Source organism: Salmo salar, chromosome 09 (genome assembly GCF_965601325.2).
Source record: "Salmo salar chromosome 09, fSalSal1, whole genome shotgun sequence".
NCBI classification, from domain to species: domain Eukaryota; kingdom Metazoa; phylum Chordata; class Actinopteri; order Salmoniformes; family Salmonidae; genus Salmo; species Salmo salar.
In genome coordinates, this window is record NC_138299.1 from 62,020,498 (window position 1) to 62,047,043 (window position 26,546).

At 42.1% G+C, this 26,546-nt stretch overlaps 1 protein-coding gene across 6 annotated transcripts in view; it reads right to left on the reverse strand.

Moving 5' to 3' along the window:
• The window catches only part of LOC106611509 (protocadherin-19), a 90,227-nt gene extending 64,577 nt beyond the window's left edge, over window positions 1-25,650 (reverse strand). For 2 of the 6 annotated variants that reach the window (XM_014211789.3, XM_014211788.3), the window contains exons 1-2: window positions 22,386-25,650; window positions 18,456-18,570 (exon numbers count right to left, since the gene is read on the reverse strand). In XM_014211789.3, coding sequence (XP_014067264.1) covers window positions 18,456-18,570; window positions 22,386-24,532 — 2,262 coding nt within the window. In that variant the 5' untranslated portion in view covers window positions 24,533-25,650. Of the gene's footprint in view, window positions 1-18,233; window positions 18,589-22,385 lie in introns of all 6 variants that reach the window. The other 4 variants (XM_014211784.3, XM_014211783.3, XM_014211785.3 and 1 more) reach the window with 3 other exon arrangements.
• Window positions 25,651-26,546: the final 896 nt, after the last annotated feature.

The window sequence follows — 26,546 nt, forward strand, 5'->3', positions numbered from 1 at the left end:
CATTGACCCGGCGCGGGGAGAGAGTGCTACAGCTCATTACATGCTCTGACTCCTGTTCTGGGGATGAACAATGCACAATTACGCCGGCCTGCTGTTTCCACAGCCCTACCGCTGTCTGCCTCTGAGGCTACTGCTGTGGCTATAGCATGCCAACAGGCTTCTGTGTTCATTAAACTACCCCTATAGCTACTGGCTTACTATGAAATGAGGGAAAGTATGGTATACCATTCAAATAGATATTAAAGTAATACATCAAGGAATGTGCTGTGTTTTATCGTGTTGTTTTTCATATGATTTCTTAAATTTTTCTGGGTCAGCGCGATCTTTAAAGATGCACTATGCAGAAATCGCTCCACCATTTCCTGGTTGCTAAAATTCTAATAGTTTGCCTAATTTCAGTTTATGTGACAAAACAAGCAAGTATAGTGTAGAGAATCATTGTACCATCTAAACCCCTGTGCAATATATTTTCCATAACCCAAAATATTGTATTTTCAGCTGTTTGAAGCTGGTGAACAAAACCCAAAGTAAAAGACGAATAAACTAAACTTAAGAATGGGAAGCATGGAAATAGTGCACATGGAACAGATCTACTGCTTCTTAGACTTGCTTTCAATGAGAATGACAGATCTATAACTCCCATTTCTATGTGAATTTGGTCTGGTCACCCCAAAAGCTACATATTTCATCTTTAATAGATCAAATTCAGACATTAAAGTAAGATGACATGTGAGGAGTAAATGATGAACCTAGTTCCTTTATTTTCAATTGATTTAGGGAATGGACAGCCAAATGACATCTATCTCTTATTATACGCCGATTCAATGACATTAACATGGGACCAGTCATGCTTAAAGTGTATGACTATAATATAATGATGCACATAATTTATCCCGTTATCCTCTACAGTGCTATTTTCCTAGCACTGCTGAGAATAACAAGACAATAAATCCATTTCACCAGCAAATTGGTTCATCTCTCTCTCTTTTTTTCTCCTCATTCTTTCTCTCCTGTACCATCCAACAATTACGCATGCAGAAGTTGACATTTAATCGGATGGTGGGGAAATGCTAACTAACTAGCATCCTCCCTACTTCATCTTTGTTTTAGGTCATTTTCTACTAGTTGTCTGAGTTGGATGCCGGGAAAAATAGTGCTTTCAATTTACCCTCCTTCACAATGAGCATTGTTGTGTTCTCACCACAGCCCTCCCCATCACTCAATCACTCTAACCACCACACAGTATCACAACTTCAAGCTGAGGTCGTGAGAAACCTTGTCAGGCAGCGCGGTGGGAAGTCTGGTGGTGTAACTAGCAATTCAGCTACGAGTGTGGGACCCCAAAGGAAGAGCCACACGTAGTTATCCATCCATTTTTATTAATACCTTTCCCACTCCTGCATTTTGGACTAAATTAATTGTTGTGAACTCGAATAATAGCGGTCATTATATAAAGTCGAAATTAACTATGTTTTTCCACGATGGGAACGGTTAGGTTTTGTCGTTCCTCACACTTTGGTAGAGAATTTACAAAGATTTCCCCAAAGAGGACTCAGAGCCTGTAAGTCCCTTGTCAGTCTTATCACTAACAGGGACAAACATATTGGAGGGATGGCTACTTCCCCAAATCCAAAACAAAACACCCATCACTCAATATCTGTCAGCCTATATTATGACGGACAATTTAGCTAGCAAGATATCTTAGCTAGCTCCATTGCTACACTCTTCCTACCACATGCTTTCTACAATACTTACACTTTATATGCATATGGAAACCCATTCAAGTTAGTGGTTTCAGCCATTTCAGCCACACCCATTACTGACAGGTATACACAGTGCATTCTGAAAGTATTCAGAACCCTTCAGACCCCACATTTTGTTACGTTAGAGCCCTGTTCTAAAATTGATTAAATCGTTTTTTCCCCCTCATCAATCTACACACAATAACCCATAATGACAAAGCAAAAACCAAAATATCACATTTACATAAGTATCCAGACCCTTTACTCAGTACTTTGTTGAAGCACCTTTGGCAGCCTTCTTGGGTATGATGCTACAAACTTGGCACACCTGTATTTGGGGTGTTTCTCAAATTCCTCTCTGCAGATCCTCTCAAGCTCTGTCATGTTGGATGGGGAGCGTTGCTGCACAGCTATTTTCAGGTCTCTCCAGAGATGTTCGATCGGGTTCAAGTCTGTGCTCTGGCTGTGCCACTCAACGACATTCTGAGACTTGTCTCGAAGCCACTCCTGTGTTGTCTTGGCTGTGTGCTTAGGGTCGTTGTCCTGTTGGAAAGAGAACCTTTGCCCCAGTCTGACGTCCTGAGCACTCTGGCGCAGGTTTTCATCAAGGATCTCTCTGTACTTTGCTGTGTTCATCTTTGCCTCGATCCTGACTAGTCTCCCAGTCCATACCACTGAAAAACATCCTCACAGCATGATGCTGCCACCACCATGCTTCACCGTAGGGATGGTGCCAGGTTTCCTCCAGACGTGATGCTTGGCATTCAGGCCAAAAAGTTCAATATTGGTTTCATCAGACCAGAGAATTTTGTTTCTCATGGTCTTAGTCTTTCGGTAAACTTCAAGCGGGCTAAGGAGTGGCTTCCGTCTGACCCCTCGACCATAAAAACCTTATTGGTGGAGTGCTTCAGAGATGGTTGTCCTTCTGGAAGGTTGTCCCATCTCCACAGAGGAACTCTAGAGCTCTGTCAGAGTGACCATTGGGTTCTTGGTCACCTCCCTGACCAAGGCCCTTCACCCCCGATTGCTCAGTTTGACCGGGTGGCCAGCTCTAGGATGAGTTTTGGTTGTTCCAAACTTCTTCCATTTAAGAATGATGGAAGCCACTGTGTTCTTGGGGACCGTCAATGCTGTAGAAATGTTTTGGAACACTTCCCCAGACCTGTGGCTCGACACAATCCTGTCTCGGAGCTCTACGGACAATTCCTTTGACATCATCGCTTGGTTTTTGCTCTGACATGCACTGTCAACTGTGGAACCTTTTATAGACAGGTATGTGCCTCTCCAAATCATGTCCAATCAACTGAATTTACCACAGGTGGACTCCAATCAAGTTGTAGAAATAGCTCAAGGATGATCAATGGAAACAGGATGGACATGAGCTCAATTTCGAGTCTCATAGCAAATGGTCTGAATACTTATGTAAATAAGGTATCTGTTCTTTATTTTTAATACATTTGCAAACCTTTCTAAAAGCCTGTTTTTGCTTTGTCATTATGGGGTATTGTGTGTATATAGCTGAGGATGTTTTTTTAATTTAATCTATTTTAGAATGTAACACAATGTGGAAAAAGTCAAGGGGTCTGACTACTTTCCAAAGGCACTGTTTAATCAAGCACACATACATGCAATATCCATAGACAAACACTGGCAGTAGAATGGCCTTACTGATGAGCTCAGTAACTTTCAACGTGGCACCGTCATAGGATGCCACCAACAAGTCAGTTCGTCAAATTTCTGCCCTGCTAGACCTGCCCTGGTCAACTTTAAGTGCTGTTATTGATAAGTGGAAACGTCTAGGAGCAACAACGGTTCAGCTGCGAAGTGGTAGGCCACACAAGCACACAGAACGGGAATGCTGAGTGCTGAAGCACGTAGCGTGTAAAGCGTCGGCTGGAGTGGTGTAAAGCTCACTGCCATTGGACTATAGAGCAGTGGAAACACATTCTCTGGAGTGATGAATCACGCTTCATCACCTAGCAGTCCGACGGACAAATCAGGGTTCGGCAGATGGCAGGAGAACGCTACTTGCCCCAATACATATTGCCAGCTGTAAAGTTTGGTGGAGGAGAAATAATTGTCTGGGGCTGTTTTTCATGGGGCAAGGCCCTTTGGTTACAGTGAAGGGAAATCTTAATGCTACAGAATACAATGACATTCTAGATGATTCTGTGCTTCCAACTTTGTGGCAACAGTTTGGGGAAGGCCCTTTCCTGTTTCAACATGACAATGCCCCCGTGCACAAAGCGAGGTCCATACAGAAATGGTTTGTCAAGATCGGTGTGGAAGAACTTGACTGGCCTGCACAGAGCCCTGACCTCAACCCAATAAAATACCTTTGGGATTAATTGGAACACTGACTGTGAGCCAGGCCTAATTGCCCAACATCAGTGCCCGACCTCACTAATGCTCTTGTGGCTGAATGGAAGCAAGTCCCTGGAATTATGTTCCTACATCTCGTGGAAAACCTTCCCAAAAGAGTGGAGGCTATTATAGCAGCAAATGGGGAACCAACTCCATATTAATGCCCATGATTTTGGAATGAGATCAACGAGCAGGTGTCCACATACTTTTGGCCATGTAGTGTACCTTGATTTCAACTGAGTGTAAGCTACTATGTGAAAGTCAATAGCCTTTCCTCCCTAACCCATGGCATTAACAAGTGGTTTAGCTTGTGTCGAAGAATGTAGGCCGACCTTTCCTATCCCATTAATTGAACTGCAGGCGTAAAAAAGGAAGCTGGCAGCCAAATCTGTGTTAATGAGAGAAGAGGCTAAGAGAGGCAAAAATAATTTAATTAAGTTATTTTTTCCTCCCTCTCTCCTGCAGCTTTCGACACCAAACACTTCTTCCCTGAGACCAGTGGTACTTTATTAGGTGTTCTTCCGCAGCCACCTTCCTTTGAATCGTTTCCCACCAAAGACAGTAAGAAAACTCACACATGAATTGTGTATGATATGAAAAAAGTGTGTTATGTTTCTTGCAACCCTCAGGGATGGTTTCCAAAGACTTGTCTTAAAAATTAGAGGAGATGTGAAGCCTGCTTTATATTGGATTTCTCTCACACCGACAGACATCCACAGGAGATGCTACACTTAAAATCTCACCCAAGATTAAGATGAGAGTAGCCCTTTCCTGCAGTCAAATGACCCAGTGGCCTCGGGTGTAAGGTTATTAATATATTTAATATAAAGGTTTTGATATTTTTCAGTCTTCTGTGATGTATATAAAGTGTAATATTAGGAACTCAAAATTGAATACATTTCAACTCAACTATGACATGTTACAGGTGCCTTCTTTTCTCTAAGCCCATAACCATGTGTATGAGGTATATACTTTTGTTTCAAAGTTTGTTTGTTTAAGATTACCAAGAAACACTCTGTGTGACCCTGATTTAACCCACTGCAGTAAAAAGTTTTAAGATACAATGATGCTTATAGGAAGATAAATATGTCTATATTATTTAAGATATTTAATGTATATGAATTTGTGCAAATCATCTTTTTTTTCTAACCGTGGCAAACTGTGTTGGAATACCTTGCCTGGTTTCATGCAAGACATACTGGGCTGTATCTACGATTGCCCACTATTGATACAGTACCTCAATGACCTTCAACATCAATGTACCTCAAACTGCCAGTATTACCAACATTGGATGCAGTAGGCCTACATATGCAGAATACATATGCTTAAATGTATAGTTCCTTAGCAGACAGTAGAATAGAGTGAAAATGCTAGAGTTGGATCTGCTAACTCAATGTACCTTAAACTGCTAACATTACTGACAGTTAGTGGTAGTACAGATCCTGACTAAACATGCTCAAAGGTATAAGGTATAAGGTAAAGTACAAATGGTGGAGGTATAGGCCTATCCACTATAGTCCAAGGGATTGCAGGGTGAACGCAAACCGAGTGTGACATATTTGTGTCACAGGCTTTAATAAAAAAATGTAAAAAACAGTGGCTGCAGGAAAGTCCTTTAAATGGGTAATTACGTCCGAGGCTTGGCATCGCTGGAAGGGCTTAACAAGGTGCATAATGATGTCCCCCCTTCCCCGGGGATAAACCTCACCCCTCTCTCGCCCTTTCTCCCTCTCTCTCGGTCCATTTCACTCACTCCATTTATTTGTGGTGGTTTCGGTCTCGCCTTCTCTCATTTACCCCTCTACAACCTTAAGTCCAGACCCAAAGTCATTATCTCCTTATTGCCTTTCTGGGATCTATGGAAAAGCTTGGCTGGTTTATGTTGCTAATGAATGACTTGTAATGCTCTGATTCCATTGTGAAACTAATTTTGTTTGCGCACAAAATGTGTTTTGTTGTCAGTAATGGATCACGGGTTGGATCACAGTAAGTATAAGTCGAGCTTTAATTGAGAAGTAAGTGTAATATATTTCACATTGCTATGGATTTATAATTGAGGTTGTTGTTTTTGTTCTGCTGGTCATGACTGCTGGAAGATGTATTGAAAAGTGAGAAAGTGATTCAATAGGTGAATTGCATTTTGGGATGTGTGGTAGAATGTATCATTATAATAGTATCATATTATTTTGTTTTACAAGGGGGGTTTTTGGTGTAGAGATGTATAAGATGATAGTATTTATTTATTAGCATCATATTGCAAGAACACCACAAGATTGTGCAGCATGCCTATTGTTAAATTACTGGGAATATAACCCACTAAGGGAATTCATGTGCTTTCTTTTCAACGTTCTATTTTTAAAGTTTGACTCGGCTCAAAGCACATTAGTGCTTACCTTTTCGTACCATCTACCATCTAAGGTTTACAGTTTGGACTGCCATTGCACACATGCAAAAATAAACATTTTGGTGAATGACTACAGTATTTTCATGTACAATGCACAATTTCATGGAGGTGCTTGATATGGATATTTTGTTTAGCAGACATAGTGCATGCTGAACCAACACTAAGGGAGCCATTTTCTTTCCCTCCTGCTGTATAGTTTCATTTGGGTTATATTTTGAACAAAGGATGGGGCTTTCAGTATAATAACTGTATCTGTACTTCACAATAGAATTACATTTCAGAGGGAAGAAGAGAAAGAGAGTGTTTTGGAGTCAGACTAATACAGGTTATGGAAAATCGTTCGGGGTCCTATAAATAGACTTACAGATAAAGCTGAGGTTCTCTCTCTTTCTCTCTCCCTCCCTCTTTGGAGACTGTGTTGCTCTCTCTCCCTCTCTCTCTCTCTCTTCTTTCCTCCCTCCTCTCATCATAATTCCAGCCTTTTTCCATGTCCACAGTTTCCCTGGCCCTGATGCACTGACAGAGGGCTGCTCAGCCATCACATGTGGTTACAGGCGGGCTTCAGTGACATTCATATGACAGGCTCTCTCACTCATGTACTGTATGTTTTGACACCTCAGCTGTTGCCTGCACCCCCCGATCCAGAGAAGAGGGCGGCAGCCTGGGGGTTGAGGAGGCTACCATTGGCTGCTAATGTGACATATTTATTGTACATCCTCCACATACGAAGCAAGGAATAGTGTTTCAGGGGCAAGGCTGTATATATGCACTGAACTGACATTGGCTTGTCAATCACGATAAACTTGCACACTATAGTGTTGACCTGAACCGTACTGTGCTGGCATGGATATTTTCTTTTCACATTGTTATTTGCGGCAAGTTGCCAGGAATTATGGTGGATGCGCAACCAGGCCAGTCCAGTACAGCTCAACTTGGCTAGACTATGTAGTAGGAACAGGGTAGGCCTATCTCTGTGAATTAAAGCATCCCATGGGTTAATGATACTCATCCATAAAGGCTCAAGTGCAACCCATTTCAGTGTTCATCACAGCATAATTTCAGTCACCGAAAATGAAATGGCCCGACGTGACTATTGGTTGACACATATACAGTACCACTCAAAAGTTTGGACACACCTACTCATTCAAGGGATTTTCTTTATTTTTACTATTTTCTACATTGTGGAATAATATTGAAGACATCAAAACTATGAAATAACACATATGGAATCATGTACTAACCAAAAAAGTGTTAAACAAATCAAAATATATTTTATATGAGGTTCTTCAAAGTAGCCAGCCTTTGCCAAGATGACAGCTTTGCACACTCTTGGCATTCTCTCAACCAGATTCATGAGATAGTCACCTGGAATGCATTTCAATTAACCTGTTAGGGCTAGGGGGCAGTATTGACACGGCTGGATAAAAAACGTACCCTATTTAATCTGGTTACTACTCCTGCCCAGTAACTAGAATATGCATATAATTATTGGCTTTGGATAGAAAACACCCTAAAGTTTCTAAAACTGTTTGAATGGTGTCTGTGAGTATAACAGAACTCATATGGCAGGCCAAAACCTGAGAAGATTTCAAGCAGGAAGTGGCCTGTCTGAGAAGTAGTGTTTCATCTTGGCTCTTTTTATTGAAGACTCAGGATCTGTGCAATAACGTGACACTTCCTACGTCTTCCATAGGGTCTCAGAGCCCGGGAAAAAGTTGAACGATATCGAGGCAGGCTCTGGCTGAAACACTTTATCGCTTTTGGCAAGTGGCCACTCAGAGTACTATGGGCTTAGGCGCGTGCCCGCTTCGACCGAATGCTTTGTTTTCCTTTGTCTGTTTATCTAAACGCAGATTCCCGGTCGGAATATTATCGCTTTTTTATGAGGAAAATGGCATAAAAATTGATTTTAAACAGCGGTTGACATGCTTCGAAGTACGGTAATGGAATATTTAGAATTCTTTTGTCACGAATTGTGCCATGCTCGTCAGCCTTATTTAGCCTTTAGGATAGTGTCTAGAACGCACGAACAAAACGCCTCTGTTTGGATATAACGATGGATTATTTTGGACCAAACCAACATTTGTTATTGAAGTAGAAGTCCTGGGAGTGCATTCTGACGAAGACAACAAAGGTAAGAACATTTTTCTTATAGTAAATCTGACTTTGATGAGTGCTAAACCTGCTGGGTGTCTAAATAGCTAGCCCTGTGATGCCGGGCTATCTACTGAGAATATTGCAAAATGTGCTTTCACCGAAAAGCTATTTTAAAATCGGACATATCGAGTGCATAGAGGAGTTCTGTATCTATAATTCTTAAAATAATTGTTCTGCTTTTTGTAAACGTTTATCGTGAGTAATTTAGTAAATTCACCGGCAGTGTTCGGTGGGAATGCTAGTCACATGCTAGTCACATGCTAATGTAAAAAGCTGGTTTTTGATATAAATATGAACTTGATTGAACAAAACATGCATGTATTGTATAACATAATGTCCTAGGGTTGTCATCTGATGAAGATCATCAAAGGTTAGTGCTACATTTAGCTGTGGTTTGGGTTTATGTGACATTATATGCTAGCTTGAAAAATGGGTGTCTGATTATTTCTGGCTCGGTACTCTGCTGACATAATCTAATGTTTTGCTTTCGTTGTAAAGCCTTTTTGAAATCGGACAGTGTGGTTAGATTAACGAGAGTCTTATCTTTAAAATGGTGTAAAATAGTCATATTTTTGAAAAATTGAAGTAATAGCATATCTAAGGATTTGAATAACGCGCCACAGGATTCAACTGGCTGTTGAGTAGCAAGCGTCCCACCTAGCCCATAGAGGTTAACAGCTGTGCCTTGTTAAAAGTTAATTTGTGACCAACCAGCTGAAATCGGTCTTATGTGTCAAAATTTGAAATTGTGTTTTTTTACATTGGATAAAAGAAGACTCAGAGCTCCAAAATGGTATATCATCCACAACAGTTAAGGAACAATGGGAAAGTAAGTTTGCTTTGAAAGTTGATAAACTTGTAAACTCACTTTTGAGAAAGTGCCTACTGAAGAGCTCTTCATTGTCTACACCCATTCAGCATTGTTCACACCCTTAAGCTTTAGCCCCATCCATCTCTTTAAGGGTTGATCCGAGCGTTCTGTACTAACAAAAGCAGTCAAGCACCCAAGCTAACTTGCTAGCTACTTCCAGACACAAATGAGAGAATAGCTCACTGAACGTTACTCACCCTAGCAGAGCTGGTTAGGCTGTTATGTTATCTGGAGTGTTGGTGACTGCAACTGTGCTGTCAGATTGTTTGTTTGTAAATTCAGAGCGTTTCACTCTCGGAGCGTTCAGAGCACACAATAGATGCTCTGGCCGCTAAGTAGGCGTGATCTGAACAACGGCAGTCAAGAACCCAAGACAACTGGCTAACATTGGCTAGCTTGCTAGCTACTTTCAGACACATAATGAGAGAACACACCACTCTGACCATTTTAATCACCCTAGCAGAGCTGGTTAGACTGTTTTCATGTTATCTAGAGCGTTGGTGACTGTAACTGTGCTGCTGGCAACAATTAAATTATGCTTTTTTGCTGACGTTTACTGACACCGGCCATATTCAACACGTGTTGAGCATTCGTAAATTCATCAGTTATTCTGCGCTCTGGCACACTCAGACAAGTCTTTTGTTAAGACATGTAGCTAGCTAGGTAGGTGACAATGAACCATAATCCCAACTCATGACGTTACTACCCTGCTAACCAACCAGGTTTAATGTTAGCTAGCTAACATTAGGCTATAAATAGTCAAGCAAATGTCTCTGAGATGCGAAAAATAAGATCATACACCTAACGTTAGCTAGCAAGCCAGCCAGCTAACGTTAGCTAGCTAACAGTACACATTAACTTGAAATGAAACCATTTTCTGTCAAAATTAGAAACGTGTAATATCTAAAAATGTTGCTAGCTAGACTATCTTACCCATATACATCATGGATGGATGTGTTTCCTGTCGGATGCAATGGTTTCTCTTAGTTTGAAGATGTAATCCGGAGACAGGTGTTTTCTTCATCTCCTTCGCTATTGTACTCGATTTCCACTGATTTCAAAACGCGGTCCTCCAGACAGTGGAGTGCATATACGTCACATTAGCTTGTGAGCCAGCCAGCTAACGTTAGCTAGATAACAGTACACTTTAACTTGACATTAGGTTTATGCAATTTTACAGATACATTTTTTTAAAAGCCGCTTTAGACAGGATAATGTAGACATACTGACCAGCTCAAATAGACAGTAGCATGCTATATGGCAAACCAAATCTCATCTCTCAGTATGTCCAGCCTAATCATTATCTCAGCCAATCATGGCTAGCAGGAAGGTTGCTCTGTTTTTCTGTGGCTAAACCAAGTAGGCTCATAATTTAACAATGTTATTTGTATTTACAGATGGCATACTAGTTTGTTATTAAAGGACCACCACAGGAAAAGAAGACCCAGAGTTACCTCTGTTGGAGAGGATAAATTAATTAGAGTTAACTGCATCTCAACATCAACTGTTCAGAGGAGACTGCTTGAATTAAGCCTTCATGGTCAAATCTCTGCAAAGAAACCACTACTAAAGGACACCAATAATAAGAAAAGACTTACTTGGGCCAAAAAACATGAGCAATGGACATTAGACCGGTTGGTCTGATGAGTCCAAATTTGAGATTTTTGCTTCCAACCGGCATTTTTTTTTGAGACGCAGAGTAGGTGAACGTGAAGAATGGAGGAGGAGGTGTGATGGTGTGGGGGTGCTTTGCTGGTGACACTGTTGGTGATTTATTTAGAATTCAAGGCACACTTAACCAGCATGGCTACCACAGCATTCTGCAGGGATACGCCATTCCATCTGGTTTGTGCTTAATGGGACTATCATTTGTTTTTCAACAAGTCAATGACCCAAAACACACCTCCACGCTGCGTAAGGTCTATTTGACCCAGAAGGAGAGTGATGGAGTGCTGCATCAGATGACCTGGCCTCCACAATCCCCCAACCTCAACCCAATTGAGATGGTTTGGTATAAGTTGTGCCTCAGAGTGAAGGAAAAGCAGCCAACAACTGCTCAGCATATGTGGGAACTCCTTCAAGACTGTTGGAAAAGCATTAGTGGTTGAGAGAATACCAAGAGCGTGCAAAGCTGTCACCGTGGCAAAGGGTGGCTACTTTGAAGAATCTAAAATCTCAAATATATTTTGATTTGTTTAACACTTTTTTGGTTACTAAATGATTCCATATGTGTTATGTCAAAGTTGTGATGTCATCACTATTATTCTACAATGTAGAAAATAGTGAAAATAAAGAAAAACCCTTGAATGAGTAGGTGTCCAAACTTTTGACTGGTACTGTACATGACTGCATGAATGTTGAAATACTTGTTTGTGTCGCAGACTGACTAACTGACTGTCAGACTAACTGATGGTTTTGCAAGAGCGTTCCCAAATCCATGGCTCACTCACAAATCAAACCTTTCTCGCTATAATTCCTGCGCTCATCTGCCAGTTACTCAATCAGGGGCTTCAGATAAGATGCTTCACTCTCTCGCATCCCTCTGAAGAGGAGACATTAAAGCACGCAAAGGTTCGCCCCCAACTTCTTCAACAGATAAAACACACTAGCATTTCAACATTTCAAGTTCAAGCAGCCAAGAATCCGTCAGTTGCCACTCTGTAAAATCTTTGTTTAGCTTTTTCACCACCTGATTATTCTCTTTTCTTCTTCTTCCTGAGCATCGAAAATCCCCTTTTGAAATTGTTTAAATGGTACTCCCCATCAAAGCTTTTTCCTAGAGCCTGACTGAGATTTCTTCTCAGCATAAAGCCCCTCAACGAGACAGCATGCTTTGACCTTTACTTTATCGTACGGATTTAGCGATGATTAATTGGATTAGGCTGATGAAATTTAGAGAAATACAAAAGCCCTAGTCTGTTGCCTCGATGGGAGTCATAGAAAATGTAAAATTCTGTAATTCGCAACATATTAGCCCGCCATATGTGTTGTCACATGTATTAGTCAGTGGCTTAAAGAGGAAGGCAACCAGATTAGAGAAGACAGACATTTTTCTCAGAAAAAGCTAAGTGAGATGGAGGGAGGGAAACGGGGGGCTTGGATCGTCAAATTACAATGGAAACATCACAAGATCAAAGACTAAACGTAGAGCGGCTTGAGTTTGTGTTGTGCCAGTCAAACCAGACCCAACACTCTAGTAAGAGGCAATAGGTCAGACACAATCTGATTAGCAATAGCTCAAGATTATGATCAAGACTGCTAACTGAAATTAGCACACTGACTAAGTAGCATTTGATCCAGCATCCAAGCCTGAATGACCAGAGACACGACAATGTGATTGGAATTGAGGGTTTTTTCTTGATTCCTCTACGGTTTTCATCGGTAATGTAATTATATTTTTTATGGCAGAGCTGCAGTCTTTGTCTGTGTCCCAAATGACACCCTAATTCCTTTAAAGTTCACTACTTCTGACTAGGGCACATAGGCCTCTGGTCAAAAGTAGTGCACTGTATAGGCAATAGGGTGCCATTTAGGACAATGAGAAAGACCGCAGCTCTGCCATATAAAAGATAATGACATTACCGATGAGAACAATAGAGAAATCAAGAAATGGCCCTCAAGTCCAAGCATATTGTCGTGTCTCTGGTCATTCAGGCTTGGATGCTGGATCAAATGCTACTTAGTAAGTTTGCTAATTGCAGTTAGCAACCTATATATTTCAAGGAGACATGATGACAACACATTAGAAGTGAGGAAGAGGGGGGGGTGGAAGGTGATTGGCAGGCACAGCAGATGTGTAGTATGTGTTGACAGCATGACATCTACTTTGCATCCTCAATATGGCACGTTGGAATGTGTTCTGTGCATATTGTCCTGATGTGAAGTGATTGCATGGGGGGTGGGATGATGTGCAGGCATGTAGATTATGGAACCCAGTACCACTCCCTATCGCCTCTCTTGCAGCAATATTAAAATGTATCTTAGAATACAGTTAGTGATTAACAAATTGCTGTAGCTAGCAACCTTGGTTTTGTTTACAGCATGGAGTTCTGTTGTTGACTGTGAGAGGAACAAATTCAAGACACAGTAACAGAAATGCCTTTTGTTTTGCCAAATTCTCCAAGTGCCTAAACTCGTCACACTGCAGAAAGCCCGAAATTGAACTGTACGACATATGCCATATGCTTAAAATAGCTAGTTATGTAGCCATCTTTCAGGTAACACAATGGGAGCATCTGGATGTGAATTTACCTCAATTAGCATTGAACTAAACTTGGCAAAAAATAAAGGTCTGCTTACAGTTTCTCCACAGAAAGTCTCACACTTTAACACCAGGGAGCACAAAGACTGCCTCCCTTTTTTCTGTTTCATTGAACACCATAATGAAACCCAATAAAATAAAAAATATGCAATCTGTTTCCCGCATAAGGATGAGCGTAAACTGAATCAATACCAGAGATAAGTTATTTTTTTCCTGCTATATTCATTATCTGGAATCACAGGTGGAGATAAAATAAAGCCATAGTAGTACACATTACCCATTCAAAAACACGTTATAGCCAAAGGCCATTCCTTTACTGTCTAATTGTCTCCACCACCAACTGATCTGCTATAATTAAGCCATGGAAGAAGAAGAAATTAAACCAGCAACATGTAGTCTTTTAATCTGCAACCACAACCACATGCAGGTCAACCAAACAACTCTCAGCTGGTAATACATAGGTTATTCCTGTTTAGCTACCATTTTACCATGTAGTTTCTTAGTACACCTAGCTTGAAATAAAGTACTATTAAAAATCTCTCTCTCTGAAGTAGGATAATACAACCCATGTCAACAGCCTTGGTTTCTATAATGACTGCCTCACCTGGTTCACTAACGACTTCTCAGATAGAGTTCAGTGTGTCAAATCGGAGGGGCTGTTGTCCGGACCTCTGGCAGTCTCTATGGAAATGCCACAGGGTTCAATTCTCTGGCCGACTCTTTTCTCTGTATATACCAATGATGTCGCTCTTGCTGTGGGTGATTCTTTGATCCACCTCTACGCAAACAACACCATTCTCTATATATCTGGCCCTTCTTTGGACACTGTGTTAACAAACCTCCAAACGAGCTTCAATGCCATACAACACTCCTTCCGTGGCCTCCAACTGCTCTTAAATGCTGGTAAAACCAAATGCATGCTCTTCAACCGATCGCTGCCCACCCGACTAGCATCACCACTCTGGACAGTTCTGACTTACAATATGTAGACAACTATAAATACCTAGGTGTCTGGCTAGACTGTAAACTCTCCTTCCAGACTCACATTAAGCATCTCCAATCCAAAGTTAAATCTAGAATCGGCTTCCTATTTCGCAACAAAGCCTCCTTCACTCATGCTGCCAAACATACCCTCGTAAAACTGACCATCCTACCGATCCTCGACTTCGGTGATGTCATCTATAAAATAGCCTCCAACACTCTAAACAACAAACTGGATGCAGTCTATCACAGTGCCATCTGTTTTGTCACCAAAGCCCCATAAACTACCCACTACTGCGACCTGTATGCTCTCGTTGTCTGGTCCTCGCTACATATTCGTGCCAAACCCACTGGCTCCAGGTCATCTATAAGTCTTTGCTAGGTATAGCTCTGACTTATCTCAGCTCACTGGTCACCATAGCAATACCCACACGTAGCACGTGCTCCAGTAGGTATATTTCACTGGTCATCCCCAAAGCCAACACCTCCTTTGGCCGCCTTTCCTTCCAGTTCTCTGCTGCCAATGACTGGAACGAATTGCAAAAAAATCACTGAAGTTGGAGACTTATATCTCCCTCACTAACTTTAAGTGTCAGCTGTCAGAGCAGCTTACCGATCGCTGCAGCAGGTACACAGCCCATCTGTAAATAGCCCATCCAACCAACTACCTACCTCATCCCCATATTTGTTTTTGTTTTTCTGCTCTTCTGCACACCAGTATTTCTACTTGCACATCTTCATCTGCACATATATCACTCCAGTGTAAATTGCTACATTGTAATTACTTCACCACTATTGGCCTATTTATTGCCTTACCTCCTTACTTCACTTGCACACACTGTATACAGATTTTTCTATTGTGTTATTGACTGTACGTTTGTTTATTCCATGTGTAACTCTGTGTCGTTGTTTTTGTCGCTTTATCTTGGCCAGGTGGCAGTTGTAAATGAGAACTTGTTCTCAACTGGCCTACCTGGATAAATAAAGGTGGAAAAATACAAAAATACCTAATACATGTACTGGGTGCTGATGAGACCCATATACACCAATAACACAAATCCTATAACATTAATGAATCTCCTAAAATCAAATCCTCATTATTACATATGAAGTCTTTCACTCTCCTGTTTTCAATTATTCTTTTTTTTCTCTCATTCAAATCCTAATGCCATTATTCCATGAGGCTTGGCTTAGAGTTCATACAGTAAGTTGGAAATAAACAAATATGATGCCCTAGTGTAAAACTGTAAAACGGTGGTTGACTCACAGATGATTACAGGAGCGCCCTCGGGCCAGGGTGAAGACAAACGTTTTTGAGGATAAAGCATGACTAATCTCACTAATCACAAAAGTGCCCCTGTGTCCTAGCTAGACCTCGTGAAAATGTGGACTGGTGGAGTCAAGTGGGTTTGCTCACCGTGACAGAGCTATTATTGGTCATTTCACAGATGCACTGTTTGTTTGCGCTCTACATTAATGGCTATGCAATTGCACTTGACAACAGTTTTTGTAATTTAACAGCAATGTGTGAATATTTAGTTACTGTCTTCTAAATGTCATAATGGAGAATAAATATTTGGCTTTAGCTGCAGCCTGCTTGAGGGGGAGAATGCAAACACACACATGCACATGAACATACTCCCGCCTCTCTCTCTCTCTCTCTCTCTTTCTTCACCCAGCTCATCTATCTTTCTTCCTCTTTCCCTCTCTCCCATTGACTAACAATCAGCACCTCCTCTCTCCGTCTGTCCACAGGAAATATGCACAGGGTCGCGGTCAAAGGGATGTTTGTCAACGTCATGTGGAACGCGGAGCTGCGACAGAGCTTGCATGTTAAACAGACCCTCTGCCTTTATCAAGCCAATCACAAACGCGAAAAAAAGAATGACAAACACGGTGGAGCCCAGACACCTGGCATTAAGACACTCTCCCTCCCTCCTTTCCTCCATCCCCTAACTCATCCCTATCAGACACCTCCAAGCTTTGCATATCAGAATCTCAGACCTTATTTGTCTCCCTCTCTTCTCTTTTTCATTAACAGAAACATATAAAGGCCTCCATAATCCCGAAGAAAATATATATTTTTTTTTTATTGGATGCTTAAGCCTTCAAGACAGGCTACTCCACCTGGATTTTACAACCACACAGTCATTTCTTTGTGCCTGCGTTTTGCTCATAGAGAGGTCTGTGACCTGAATGCTACCTGTGGGTACATAAAGGCCTGGGCACGGCATGGCGGCATGCACTTGTTCCCCCCTACCAGCTCTTGAATTTACAGGACCTCTCTTTCTCTCCCTCTTCCTCTCCCTCTCACTCCCCCTCTCTCTGGCTCCATCCGTCCCAGACAGTCTGCAGTAAATCAGCATGGCTGTAAGTGGGGCCTCATCGACCCCGCGGGATCCGATAGGAGCTCAGATCCTCAGTGGATCAGCCAATCAATGGCTCAATAACTGTTCTTATGTTTCTGGTTTTGTTTTTAGGCTTTTCCACCCTTCTTCTCACTGAATGTCAAACGGGGATTGGAGTCATCAAATATGTGATGGGTGGGGTTGCTTTATTTGGGACTGAACAGGATTGTGAGAACCCCCTACCCCACTGAGGGCCATAGAAGTAGGTCAAGCTAGAGAGGATGTCCAAGGAATCCAATAGACTAGGGCATAGAGGCAAAAATCTATACTCTAAAGACCAGCTAGTCGGCGTACACTCTTGTCAGCTTAAATAGCCCTCTCGAGCGAGGCCTTTGCTGTCTTCAGCCATACATCACTACGTCAATACAATCAACCCTATGCATAGTGAGTTGACTATAGCTTAATAATAGCTGGCTGCGTGGGGTGCAAAGCTGCAGCCTTGGCCTTGACTGCATGACTAACACTGGAGCCTATTGGGCCGTTTGCACTGTTTGCACATGGAGCATTTAAGCAATGATTATTCTTTCTTCTACCACATGTGGTGGAGCTGATTAGCCGGGTCAATGCGTCTGGCAGGTGTTCAAACTCCTGTTCTTTTGCAATAGCTCAGCTCACAAAAAACAAGGCAGGTAGGTGGAAGCCAAATAATCAATTTTGTCAGGCCTCCAAATTCGCGCTTGGCACGGCTCGCTCTTATCCACAGGTCAATCCCTGTACCTGGGTAAACCTCTGAAATGCCTTGATTTATTTCTCTCAAATGCAGCTACTAACACACAAGACCACACATGGCTGATCAGATTCTATTTCAAACGAGTAGGAAATGTACCGTTACACTGAGGGTATAGAAGTATGATCTGGTACATTTCTACAACATATGACCTTGTAACTGGCCCTGACATGTCTTAACCATCACTCTCCCCTGTCCCATACACCCAACCCCGTACATCCACCCTCTGTCCCCCCTCTTCCCAAGGGCATTGGCACAGATTGGCACAGCAGCAACAAGCCGCAGGGACAGATCAGAGCGAACTAAGCGTGGTCTCACCTCAGGCAGCGGCATGCCGTTGATGATGAGGTCAGGCTGCTGGGGGCCCTGCCCGCTGGCGAAGGAGTGCTGCTGATAACTGCCGTGGTTGGGTGCAGCATTGCGTGAGTTCTGGTTGTCCACGTTGATGAAGGTGCTCTCGGAGCGCCTGCAGCCCAGCGGCAGGCTCTGCTGGTGGTAGTCGAAGTAGTTGAGGGAGGAGGTGAGAGATGAGCAACTCACCACGTTCATCTTGTCCGTCTCCTCCACGTCGCGCGGCACGAGGCGGATGTCGTTCTTGCTCAGCTTCTTCTTCTTGCTCGACTTCTTCTGGCTGCCGTACGAGTACTCCGCCACCCTGCGCAAGTAGAAGAAACTGAACAGACTCAATAAAGCAGTGCTCTGTTGTATCTGCCCACAGGCAAACGCCGTTCAGTCAGAGGCGCCCCGCCCGGCCATGCCAGGGTGCTGACCGAAAGGTCCCGTGGTGGTGGCCAGCTCATTGGTGGGCATTCAGGGTAGAGAGAGAGAGGAGCCATGCTCAAGTGACCCCAAGCCTGACCGCCTTCCCCATGCCACCAATGGAGCCATCATCCCTCATTTGTTTGCGTTTGCATGCTCGGCACAGTCGACATGTCTCACAAACAACAAGCACACACAATGCAAACATGCCAAACCACAAAAGCACACACACACACAGCAACAACAAGACAACAGACAATACTGAAGAGCACCAAACAAATTTTGCAATCATATTTAAAGCACAGCCCCACTGCTAACGTTAATTCCCTTTTTTCTTTCATTACCAAGCGAGGCCCACTGGCAATATGGAGTGCAGGAAAACTGTAAAATCAAATTCATTTAGAAACTAGTGTCTGTAGCTGTTCCCTGACTGGAGCAGAGCATTTTGATTCTAATCAGCCTAAATGAGAAAGCCAGAGATTCTTTATTGAAAGCATGCTGCTGATGCTCAGGCTGGAAGAAGACAATTTCCATTCTCCATTCAGGCTTGCAAATTATTATGAGAGGAAGTTTTATTTTAAGCAGAATCCCTTGAATCCCTCCTGACCCGAGCCTATTCCTCTGAGTTTTTAACATGTCGAACATTTGCATGGACTCCCACTCTCCAAGAATCTATTTTTAGCCCTGGTTGGATGGATTGTGTTATTTACTCTTGTTTCTACCCTGCATCTAATAAAACTTGAGGCCCTGGCTGCATATGCTGAAATGCACATGTAGGACTCCCCCATCCTTAGTATTTACGGGATGGGTCCTTCTTTTCATTTAAGATGCTCTCCAGGTCTGTTCCTCCCTGCCTTCATTCTGGAAAATAAAATGTCAATAGCAGCCTTGGACTCTATCTTTTTCGGGGCATCTCAAAACTGTTATTTCTCTCTCGCGCGCACGTGTGCGCTCTCTCGTCTGAGTAGGGGAGAGAAGAGACTGTGAGGGTCAAAAAAGAGAGCGCATCGTTCTGTTATTGTTCTCTCTAGTACTCCTGGGCCCAAAATCGAAAAATGGACAGGAGAAATCCTCCCGACTCAAAAAAAAATTGCAATAAATTGCAGATAAGCACTGCATAGGTTTGAGGTGGTAGCTAGCTATTTAGGAGCACTGCACATCAATATAGATTAAAGTACCCAGCAGGAAGAGGATTTTTATGCCACAAGACAGGATTTTTTAAGGTGAAGGTTAGGTAGTGTAGGGCAGATATTATTTGATTTAGCCTAGTTGTTTGTTTGATTGGTTGGTTGTTTTCTTGTGTATTTCTATTGCAGAAATAGAGCATTGTGGGTCACATCCAAATGAAAGAGTGTGCTGGGAAATGTAGTAGGCTATGTTTTTCAATGTGACAATGACAGACATCTTTGAAAGAACAACAACATATAAAATGCCCTAAATCCCCTTAAAATTGGCTTAATAAAATTACTTATGTCCAGAGTCTTTTGCCTCACTCTCTAAGAGCATTGGTTTTTCAGAAAACAAACAGATGTTTTTATTCCAATGTCATTAATTACTGTCTGTGTGCTGTTTGTGTTGACAACAATGTGACTTTGAAACTAGAAGCTATGTGACATAACAAGTGAGGCCCTAGGGCAGTTGTCCATACCGTACATAGAATATTGAATGTGAAAGTGATCTTCTACTATGAGAAACCCTGATCAAATCTACATCTCTGAAGAATAAGGATTGGGGAAACACGATGTGGATATCTGATATTGCAAATCCATGAGTGCTTTAGATTTTAAATCAACATTGACCAATATTAACCATAATCCATGACCATGTGTGCCTGAGAAAGTCCACACCTTTTTTTGAAAAATAAAGTTGTCTGCACACCTTATGTAATTCTAGGTGAATAAAGGAGAAGAAACTCAATATTTGACTAGAAACTGCAACACAATGGCATTATTGTAGGCTATGCTTCACAGCAGGGGTTCCCAACCTTTTTTCCCCAAGGGTCCACTCAATAATTATTGTTTATTGAGATAGCCTATATTAAATATAACACTAATTTGATTTGGTTTAATTTCAGGAACCTAGGAAAATGTTGTTTTGAAGCTCATTTCCTGCAATTCTACGTAGTTTAACATGACCCATGACATATTTTAGGATGGCTATTTAATGATAATAATAATAATAATAATAAAAAATAAGGAAAATAAAGTATAGAGCCGATTTCCCCAAATATTATTCTGTTAACAGATATGTTTTATAGTTTGAATTTATATGAACCCTCAACTTAATTGTATGTATTCTCTTTGACAGAAAGTGATTTGATCAATTGATCGTGGAAGAGTCACACATTGTGTAAAATTACTTCCCAAGTAAAGTCCCATTTCTTTGACTACTGGACTTTAGAAGGTCATAGCTCAGCATCTGATTGTCATATAGACAAACCAATACTCCCATGTGCATCAGAGTCCCATCGTCCTCTGGCATTTTACAGCTTGTTTCTAGCCTAAAGCATTGCAGATTTATGCGTAGTTTTAGATCAAGGAAGGTCCCGAGCATTCCATGAAACGTTGGCGCCAAGTTTGGGGGGCACACCCCCTGAGTTGGGAACCCCTGCCTCACAGTGTGTTTAATGGATCTCAACCCAGCATTTTCGTCAATAGTCCTTTATCCGCTAGAGCTTACTGAGAGATGTGCATTTGCCATACTTTATGGAAAAACCATACACGGTCAGCCAATTGCCACACGTTTGAAACAGCCTGATGTAGCAGCACAACTAAAATGATGTTCAGAGTAAAATATGAAATATGATAATAGCTTCAGGTTAAATCCACAAATGCAATTTATATGGACATTTTAAGTGGTAATGTTGCACAGTGGTAGGTGGTGTAGCACAGTGATAGGTGGTCTAGCACAAGGAAATCAAAGTGGGAGCTGATGCTTTACAGATTGATGAAGAAAAGCCTATTTTTAGTATGATGATCAAGATAATAATGTGCTACATAATAATGTCTGTCTCCTTCTGAGGCATAGTCATACATAGAGGCATAGTGGGTTCAAAGGTGGATGACTTATTAGTTTTAGTAGTATTAGTAGTAGATCCCTCTGGCATTAATTGTATTATTAGGCGATCATTATTGATTCCATCATTATGATTAGTAACAGTAGTAATATTATTTATATAATTAACATAGTAATAATGATAATTATTACGTCATCGTTCTCACAGAATGGTAGGGTATGCTGTCTCCTTTAGCACATCCATTTGAACCTTTGGGAATAATATGCGCCAAAGATTCAATAGGTGTAAAATTCAGCTAATTGTCCTAATCTAGCCAAGATTATTGGTCCTAGGTAATGGTGAAGATTTGCAAAAAGGAGTAAGGCAAGGACGCTTGGTCTAGGAGTCCATAAGCCATTTTTGCTTACCAATTCTGAGCACCTGCATTCCTTAGTGGCGCCTAACATTCAGGCTCCTGGACATGCACTAGAAATACAGCTACGTGCACTCAATACCAGCCTGAACAACTCTCACACACACACACACACACACACACACACACACATACAAACACACACACACACACACCACTGAATGGGTACCAAAATGCGTAAATGTAGGCCTATATGGAGGAATAAAATAATCAATAGGCCTATAACCATGATTGACTGAAACACCAAACTAATGAGATGGATATGAAGGGCTGTTTTCAGTACCTGCAGTTGTACGTTCGGATCTCCTTGTTATCCCTTTTGCACTTTACTGCCACAAAAATCATAGTGACAAACAGGATAGCAGCAATAGAGCCCAGGGCAATGATGAAGATCAACGACAGGTTTACGGGTCCAATAGATTCCTGAGCATTCAGGTCCGGTGAGAGGTAAACAACAATGTATGCAGAGGCGGACAACGACGGTTTCCCGTGGTCGCGTGCCACCACTGTGATCTCGTAGGTCGACTTGACCTGCTCCCCGAACATCTTGGTGGACCGCACCTCTCCATTCACTTGGTCTATCTCAAAGAAAAGCCTGTCCCCCTCCGAGATGGTATAGGTCAGCCTTCCATTCTCCCCCTCGTCGTAGTCGTCGGCCTTGACTTGGGTCACCAGGTAACCCACTCCTGCGTTTCTTGGAATGGATACCTCCGCGGTACCATTTACCAGGGGTGGAGTGGTCATAACAGGTGTATTGTCATTCACATCCAAAACGACAATGCGCACCGTTGCGTTACTGGATAAGGACGGATTCCCCTGGTCCCTGGCCAAAACTTTGAAGTCAAAAGTCCTAGTGTACTCGTGGTCGAATGATCTCATGGAATAAATACGCCCTGAAGGATTTATGCTGACATATGTGTTTACGTCCATGTGTTTAATCTCACTGGGCACGATGGTGTATGAAACTGTGCCATTCATGCCCAAATCAGGATCTACAGCTGACACAGCCAGCAAACATGAGCCAGGCAGGTTGTTTTCTAGGACCATCTCTTGGTAATGTGGTTTTAGAAAGTGGGGAGGGTTATCATTTTCATCTGTGACTTTCACTACAAACGATTTAGTGGCACGTAAAGGGGGGGTACCACTGTCCTCTGCTTGGATAGTTAGATTGTACGTGTCCCTCTGCTCTCTGTCTAGCCTGCCATCAACAAGGATGGTTGAGAAGCTCTCGTATTCCTGGAGCCTGAAAGGAACGTTGCCTTGTAGTCTACACTGCACCTTACCATTCGCGCCCGCGTCCTTGTCTGAGACCCTCACTAATGCAATAACGTATCCACGAGGCGCGTTCTCACTAACTTCAATCAGCTCCGTGTTCACCGACAATAAACTAATGACAGGTGGGTTATCGTTCGCATCCATCACATTGACAGTGACTTTACAATGAGCCGGAATAGAATTGGGACCTAAATCTTTGGCTTGGACATCAATCTCGTAAATATGGGTTGCTTCATAATCCAAAGGGCCATTTACAGTGATAATACCGGTTCTAGGGTCAATTTTAAATACGTCTCTCGTTTTCTCGGTGACGTAACTGTTAAACGAGTACACAACCTCACCATTAGTTCCCTCGTCAGGATCCGTTGCATTCAAGTCAATTACAAGTGTATTAATAGGAGAATTCTCCATCACGTTCACTGTATACACAGGCTGGTCAAAAACAGGATTATTATCATTCGAATCTATTACTTTAACATTGAGCTGGACTGCGCCAATCTTTGGGGGGTCTCCACCGTCTTCTGCACTGATTTCGTATGAATAGTGAGACTGGGTCTCCCGATCTAAAGATTTTTGAACTACGAGCTCGGCAATCTTGGACCCGTCCCCCCTAGTCTTAATCTCCAGCCCGAAGAGCTCATTCGGGGTGATCGAATATGATTGCACACCGAAGATCCCCGAGTCCGGATCGCTTGCCCCCTCTAGGGGGAACCTGGTACCAGGGGAGGCGTTCTCTGAGATTTCAATGTCAATGTGGTTTGTGGGGAATCTGGGCGCATTATCGTTCAAATCCACAATTTCAACTTTAATGACACATATCTCCATAGAGTTTGACATCACCTCCAGAGAGACAGTGCACTTTGCCGTCTGTCGGCAAGCCACGTCCCGGTCTATTTTCTGATGTGTGAGGAGAAGTCCAGCCGGGCTGAGTTCCACCCATCGCGGCTCTGAATTCGAGATGACCCGCAAGTACGGCGCCCGTGGTGCAATGGCAAATCCTTGCGTTTGTGCATCCTTTGTCACGTTTCCAATGATATACCCAGATTTCTGCTCTTCGTTTATCGAGTATTTCAAATTAATAACAGAATCAACCCCAGTCCAGCATAAAATAACTATCCAAATAATTTGTATAAAATCCATCTCCCTGGCGTACATTGTACCTGTTGATTGTCCTTATATTTAATTGGGACCTTGTACGATCACGCACACCTATGCATGTCAGAGATAACGGGCAAAATCATCTAGTTATCTCATCGAAAAGTTATCCAGGGAATACGTTTTGATAAAAGAAAAGGCTCATATATGATATAAATGTTACTTGATTATATCGATATGGTCTACTTCATTGTACTCTTCTGATAAAAACCACATTGTCCAATCTGCTGCAACGTGTGAGATTTTGGGGAGGATAGAGCTTGGAAAACATTTTGAATGATCTCAGAACACTGATTTACCCATGTAAATCTGAGCAGTTCATATCAAGCAACAACTATAGCGATTGACACGATAAACCCAACCATTTCGATGCAGGGTGAAAAACCATGCAAAAAAAATCATTTAAAAATCAAAAGGGAGGAACAATCCGATGAACAGGTATATCAAAGGATAACGTTCAATGGAGATAAAATAATTGGCTAAACATTTCCAGTTAAATTCTTCCCAGCGTCATGATTCCGGTACCAAAACCACAAGGCGCATTTTAGACAAACTGGATTTTACGCATACGTTCCATCCATTCATATTGACGATTTTTTTCAAGTTGTAATGACTTTTCCTCTTCACTGGGCAATTATATCACACCACATATCCGATTGAAACGTAAAAATGATTCCGTATTGAGAAAACCCCTGAATAGCCAAAGTCCAGTTATCGAACGTAGACCAAGGATGCTGTTGCTGGAACTAGTCTTATAATGCTATTAGTGAAGACCACAGTTACCTTTTTATTTCCAGGCAAGCATTTAGAGGTTTCACTCTCTCTCAAAGTCTTGCAGCTTATTTTACTAATTAATTTCCTTGGATCTCACACATGGAGACACCGAACACATCCCGCGGCGAGATATGGTCCATATCAAATCCATTGTGAAAATATATAGAGATAAAAGGATGTTATACCGTCACAATAAGAATCAGTTCGTTTCAAGCTTGCAGCAGAGCAAAATGCAGGAACATTTCCGGCCTGAATGAGCTAAAAAGCACCACTCGTTGTCAGTAGGCTGCTAGTTGACTCCAATACGCGCTTCCTGCTCCGCTCGCATCAACAGTACACACTGCCCCAATGGACTGCTCAGCGCCTAGCGCTCAGTCTCAGGACCCGCAATCCCCTCAACCAATCAGAGGTTACACAGGAGGTTTTGGATTTGCTGGTGGGTGGGGCAAACTACAGCAACGAAAACTCGGCCAACTACCTGCACATTTGTAAAGCTGTAGATGGAATGGGTTAAGTAGTGTGGATATAAATAGGCTACATTTGTTTACTTATCACTCGATGTTTATTATGTATTTAAAGAGATTGAACAGGATCCAGGCCTAGTACCGTAGTTCTAATTAACTAACACAGACACACACATATATATATAATATATATATATATATATAGCCTAACGGTTAGACCTCTTGGTATGTTTATTATATTTAATATTTCAGGTTCTCTTTGTGTTTCTTTCAATGCAATCGGAGTGTTTACATGCTTTTTTTGAAGTACCGGTATGCATTCAGGCTTTGCACAAAATGCAGCTGCATTTTCGTTTGGGATCTGCTTCCAGTCCTTCAATGATGCTATGGCTTTATGTATCGACATAATATTTGATCTACACGTGATTGCTGATGACATCCGGATGATATAAGCTTTATTTACATAGTGGACGTAGCATATAGCTTATTGTAGCCTATTTTGTTAAAGTGGATAGATTTGATCATGAAACGCTGTAAAGCGGTTCATTTTGGCGGCTTCAGACTGCTTTAGATGCGCGAAATGTAACACCAACCTTTCTTGAGAATCAGGTAGGTGTAATTTGCCATGTAAAACGAGGACAATTTGTATCAATATAATGAGGATAAGTGTCATGTTGCATGTTATTTGTGGCACATCGTGTCCGTATCGCCGGACAATGAAACAAATGTGCTTCTAGTTGCAGCCTGCAAACTCCCCCTCTCTCACACTCATTCAG